At 35.8% G+C, this 6,676-nt stretch overlaps 1 protein-coding gene across 1 annotated transcript; it reads right to left on the reverse strand.

The window, feature by feature from the left end:
* Positions 1-1,748: 1,748 nt before the first annotated feature.
* LOC126975981 (double-strand break repair protein MRE11) lies at positions 1,749-3,874 on the reverse strand. The gene has a single exon (XM_050824118.1). It carries the CDS (start codon positions 3,764-3,766, stop codon positions 1,883-1,885), a length of 1,884 nt encoding a protein of 627 aa, XP_050680075.1. The 5' UTR covers positions 3,767-3,874; the 3' UTR covers positions 1,749-1,882.
* Positions 3,875-6,676: the final 2,802 nt, after the last annotated feature.

A 6,676-nucleotide genomic window follows, 5' to 3' on the forward strand; every position in this document is an offset into this window, starting at 1 on the left:
TACAACCTAATCATTAGAAAAACCACAACAAAGTACCTATCTTGAATACAAGAGAGGTAAGGTGCTCATTATACTTACAAGAGGCTGTGGGTTGCAGCCGGAGCCGTAGTCGAGGGCGTAAATCAGCCGAGTGTCTAGTGAGGAAGTTGCTCACGAGTTTCATACGCACTTTTTCAACACATTTGTGGGGAAAACAAACATGTATTGCATAAATCGTTCAAACAAAATATGAAAATTATGAGAGATGGCGGTCAAGTTTTTTGCACGCGCCAAATATAATGTGGTTGATTACATACAGCCATACAGCTTACTCTCGAAATTTAAATTTTAGTGATAAAATGCATGTATAAACCGCTTTATTGTTTTTATGAAATCAAAATAAATCTGTATTACCCGGTTAAATTGAAAATGCTTTGTTTACTCTCATATGATATGCTATTTGGTTGGTATTTACATTATAGTCAGGTTGTATTATACAGGCCTTAAGAACGATGCAATACGGCTCACTTTACGAGTGTGTTGAAGAGATACGATGTTGTTGTTTTTCTTAATGATTAGGATTATTACGAGTCCTACAACACGAAGCTGCGCCTATACTAGTACTCTACTGTACTACACAAAAACAATAATACAGGAACTGAGCGTTGATTTAATTCCATAGCAGATCATGGGCCCATGCTTGATTGAAAGATCCAACTCTATAAGGCGCCAATCGGTCGAACATCAAGTACCAGCGCCTCCTATTTGACAACGCTATTCTTCCATTCGCATTATAAATCCTATGAAGGTATCTGTAATTCAGCTGTAGGTCCCTCGAATGGGTGGCGGCCACCTCCATCTTAATTTGCTTCTAGTTCCGGTGCCCGTAGCTGCGATGGAGTTAATAGTAAGAAGCTGGGAATTTGGCAGCCTGATGGATGATGTTCTGGATGAAAAGTTCAAGGTTCTCCAGTAGCCGTGGAGTAGGAGCAGTAGGTTGCCGATAGAGATTTGCGGCAGAAAGTACAATAATTTGAGCAATACTGGCCACAGGACACAGATCTTGGTTAAATGGGCTCTAGGGACTAATTTTACCAAGTAGCCAATGTAAAAATTCTGTTATGATAATTACGTTATAAATCCTTTACACAGTATTTTATAATCTATATATATATATTATAAAAATGAATTGCTGTTCGTTAGTCTCGCTAAAACTTGAGAACGGCTGGACCGGTTTGGCTAAATTTGGTCTTGAAGTAATTGTGGAACTCCAGGGAAGGTTTAAAAGGTGAATAAATATGAGTGTTCCGAATTAAATAAAAACAACAATTTTGTTCTTCCTTTGATGTGTCCCCCGTCGTCCGATATTAATTGTTTTGTATGGACATAATATTTTCTATGAGATAATTTATTGATGCGCGGTTTAACAGTTCTGCTGTAAAACAATTTCATTACAACAACAGGGAGCATATTTTACGAAATAATTCTTGATGTTATGATATATTACTGACAAATTCATAAAAACCATTATTTTATTTATTATATACAGAACAACGTCTGTCGGGTCAACTAGTTGTTGATAATAAATTTTAATTACAGATAGAAATAACATTGTTACAGCAATGAGATGCAACAAACATACTTAATTATTTTGATTTACATACTTTAATGAAATTACTACTAAATAAAAACGCCAAAACCATGTTTTCAGTTTCTAATAACATGGTTATTTTTTTTTTTTTATCAGACTAATAAAATAATACAAAATATTATAAGTTTGTAGTTTCTTTTATTCAATAAAAAATACTTTTTAATCAAAAAAATAAAAATTAGGTAACTACATATATTTTAATCATCAAAATTGTAGTACGTTAATGTATATTGATATGCTTATCACAACTATTTAATCAGATATTTCAATTTCAGAAGATTCTTTGCGGCGGCGTAATGTTCTATCAGAAGCGAGGGACTGTAGCCATGAGGGAGTTTTCTGTGCAGCATTCCTTTTTGGTGTTCGCCGCTCTGGTGTTGGAGGTGGTGCAGCCTGTGGTGAACCACGACCACGTCCCTTGCCTCGAGCACGGCTTCCCCGGCCACCCCGAGATCCTCTTCCACGCCCCTTGGATAATGGTGTGTTATCCTCATCCTCACTTGACAACACTTGTGTCTCTTTTATTGATTCTCTCTTCAAAAGCACAACTAATTTACGTTTTGCTACTTCCTTTGCACTGGCAGCATCTATAAGACTTTTGAGCTGATCAGCGTCAGCAGCATCTAATGTCTCTTTGCACAAACGCATCCTTTCACATATCTCATCTTCAGTCTCGGCTGTTGATTCTAGTAAGGACTCTACACAACGCTGGCGATGAGCATCCAGAACACGTCGAAAAACATCATCATCACGTTTTAATGTAAAATCTTTGACTGCTTCAGTAATAGCCCGGACGGAAAGCACACTTAACTGACGCTCTGGTGGTTGCACAGCGTAATAAGCATGAATCAAAGACTCAATATCTGATACCTCTGCCACCACTGCCTCCATATCCGTATTATCTTCACCGTTTCCTAGGTGCTCCTTCTTTTCTCTTATTTTCTTTTCTCTTTTCATAATAAGGACATCATTAGGGTTAGCAACTATCCCATTAAAGTTTTGACCAAACCTTACTCTATTAAAGTCCTGTCCATCTCTTTCATAGAAAACACTGAGCCTGACAAGAGGTAATGACGGCTGCTTTGGATCTCCACTCTTCATCTTTTCTGCTTCCTCAATGGCTTCATTAACCTTAGCTTTTAAGAATGTTTGTACTTTTTCATTTTCATTTACATCTCCATCTCCTAGATTTTCTTCTGACAGAACAATTGTTTTAAAAATAAAAGGTCGAACTGTTTTTAGAGGGATAGGTGTGACAATGTATTCTTTTTTATGTAGCTGTAAGAGTGCACAATGTTTAGGTAATGCTTCACCTGCAGCCATTGAAGTAGCTACTGTACTTCCTGGTTGAATCACAAAAAATTCGTCCTCTCTCTTCATATCTTTGATAGGGAATATTTGGCTATCATGTTCATGACCCCAAACAACTAGATCCATAAACTTGGGCAGTACACTTTCAGGAATATAGTTATTTGGACCTCTGTCCGCTCTGTTCTGATGTAGAACTAGCATATTAAACCAATCTATTCCATCTTCCATCAGATCTATTTCCACCTTTTTCTCGGCAAACAAACGTGCAAGACGTTGATCTTTAAGATGACTCAGACCATACAATGACAGCTTGGTTTCTCCCTTCTGTATAAGGACTGGAGATATTTTAACACGTGTGTAGTCTGCCCATTTTCCGAAGTAATTGACAAGACCCGTAATAGACAGGATATCAAGAGAGCTTACACTGCCTTGTCCCACAGGATCGTCATGATTGCCATGAATAGATAGTATTGGGTATGACACATTCATATTTGGATCTTCATAGTTAACACTGCGGGAAAAGTTTTCGAACTGATCTGACAATACTTCAATGTTTATTGGCTTATCACCGAGACAGTATTTCCTAATTAGCTGAGTGCATTTGAACATGCAACTGGGTGATGGTTTCGCATGATCAAATAAATCTCCTCCAAGTAATATAAAATCGACATCATACTGTACTGCTAAGGATAAAACCTCTTCAAAAGCAATGAAACTATCTTCGCCTCTAATAGCGTCATTTTCGAGGTAACCTAAATGTATATCTGATGCTATTAGAACTCTAAGCGAGTCCTCAGGAGACCAAGAGTTTTCACTTTCCACCATTATGTTAATTTTCTTTTTACAATACTCTTAATAATTAAAATATTATCAATATTTCATATAAAACAGCGAATATAGTAGGAAAAAGCCGCCTGCCGCCAATATCGCTACCAAAACTATCAACAAACATAACTTTGAAGTTTGAATGTCAATTTGACCACAGACTAATAGCTAGCGTCCGGGTCGGTGAATTCACTACACAAGCGTTAAAAAACTTAGCCTGACATAGAACGGGACAAAACTATGATCTTGTATCTATTCGATTCTATTCTTCCTAATGTGGAAGGTATACCATAAGCTTTCCAGGAAACTATTGCCATTTCTGAAACCATCCTGAGAGTTGGAAAAGAGATTATTGTTCAACAAATCACTCGAGTCTGTGTTTTATGATGGTGCTGGTGGCTTAAGATGGATTCTGACAAGGTTAATTACCTGAAAACTCAATTATGGGTTATTATCAGCACTTGTTATCATGTAATTTGCAAATTTTTTATAATTCTCTACTTTTTTAACTTGTTTAGTTGCTGGATAATCCGGAATATTTCTATCAAGACAGGTAGAAAATATATGCCAGTTTTCATCCACTAATCTATATTAAGAGATGGGGAAAAGTTTTGGGGATGGATTCTTTGTTAAGGATAGAAATGATTATAGAAAAATGGTCACTACAAAGGCAATTTTGTAAGATGTTCCAAGAGAGGAGCGGAGCCAGAACAGAAAAACATAAGGAGGACGTGAGGTTAACAGCGCTTTGTGATTTTGTAAAGGTGAAGTGCGGGTAAACTGCTAATGCAAAGATTACATTCATCAAATATCCTTTAGCGTGCTATGTACTTACTTAATAAGAAAATAATAATAAAAAAATGCCATATGTACTAAAGTTGTATTGAAAACGAGACACCGATAGTACAAATGGCTCAACGACGAAATCCACACGACCTCGTTCGATTTCTCGCCTATTTTACTTTTAACTTATAATGGAAAAAAGTCCGATAAATTCTGTACAAATTAGGACAAAGACCTTTTTCTTCTTCCCCGAAATTTTGCCCAATATTTGGTGAGTGGCTATTTTTACAATACATCTGAACTATATTTTACTATTACATATATTATATATTACAGTATGATATATAGTTATTGTTTATATAAATTCGACATGAAATAGCGTCCATTCAAATTTAATATGGACTTTCAAGCGTCGTTTCCTGTGTTTTTTACTGTTCATTTATTTTGGAGTATATTGAAATATGTTTGCTGCACTTGAAAAATTATTGTAAGATATATTTCACCTGTTATTTTATTCAAATATAGTATAATTACATTTATATCGTACACATCGGATTTCAAGGTCGATTAAGGTCAAGGGATTCTTTTTAGTCCTTCGGAATGAATATCTCAAATTATAAGTATGAATGCATGTATATTTTAGTTTCATTTTAAAAAGAATAATAAAGTTCACTATAAAACCATATACTTACACTAATAAATAAAAGCAATTGTTTTAATTGGAAATACTCATTTATTTTAAAATAAGTATAATAATGTTTATTCAACTTTGTATCGAGTGTCTTATAGCTTGCTTCGATAGCTTTCAGATAAGTACATTACTGAAATTATCGTAACTATAAAAATACTTTTGCTACATGAAAAATAATACGCATAGATACACTTTCGCTCGCGTAAAATTCACGATCCAAAATCGCCCGGAAATCAACGTATATATATCTATAACAGTAAAATCATCAAAGTAATCAGTACGGCTACAACCCCATAAAATGTGATGCGCAATAAAATCTCCCATTAAAATAATAGGAGGGGATTAGATGAAATTAAAAGCACAATATCTGCAACCATGGTTAACTGGGCAAAGATTGCGACTAAGGACTACTGAACATGGTTCATGATCGTTGCTGAAATAATATACCTGGATGTGGGTTAGGAGGATAATTGAGGAAAAGGGAAGTGTGCGTTTTATCATTTATGAATAAAGCACAGCCTGCATTGTGCCTTCATCTCTGAGGCATATTTTAGTTATGAGAGATAATATTATGATTTACAGGAGCACCGCCAAGAGGTTGTCACCCTGTGTTAATGAAGAAGAAATAATTTAATGAGATGGTGTAGAACAATTCAGGAAGGCTGAAGGAACATTAGCAATGATAGCTTGGTGAGTAGCTCTGTCATATGATTTACTTGAAGTTGGTGTGGAGCGTGGAGGAGATGAAACAGATTTTTTGTAACTGACTGTAGGAGTAGAAATGGGTGCCTGTAATCGGTAACTATGTATTGAAGGAAAGATATGGAATATATAATGGTGACGGAGGATTTCAGAATATGGCCTCACCGACTTTGGGCAACGATTTACTGTCTCTTCATAGGAGATATTTTCTTGAGTCATAATAACTTGATTGATTTTTGTCTGGAATGCTCAGGGCATCCCTTGTTAGTTACAAAATGTTGTCCAGAATAATTTGTATAACTTGCATCTTTTAGTGTAACATCACGTGTATTGCCAGCAAGACATTGAGAGCATTTATAGCTTTTAGATATGGTTTTAATGTGCCCAAATCTGCAGCAGTTTTGGTACTATATTGTAGGAGAGGTATGTTTCCACAGGAAGGGAATTATGGTAGAGGAATTTTTTTCAGAGATAACTTGATTTTGGAATGTTTTTACTATTGTTTGAGTCGGAATCCAATTTTACTTTACCCTTTTCTATTAAGTCTGCGAGACTTTGACTACCACAACCAGCGGGAAGTACGACTTACTCCAAAAACTCATCCATTGATAAGTCCACCGGTACCTTGCGGACTATACCAATTTTAGTGATATTGAAATTTGGAATTATTGCCGTGTATTTATTTGCTGATAATGTCAGATTATCTAGGAATTTGTTCGCGTCTGTAGCTGGAT

This window comes from Leptidea sinapis, chromosome 38, assembly GCF_905404315.1.
Source record: "Leptidea sinapis chromosome 38, ilLepSina1.1, whole genome shotgun sequence".
Lineage (NCBI taxonomy): Eukaryota > Metazoa > Arthropoda > Insecta > Lepidoptera > Pieridae > Leptidea > Leptidea sinapis.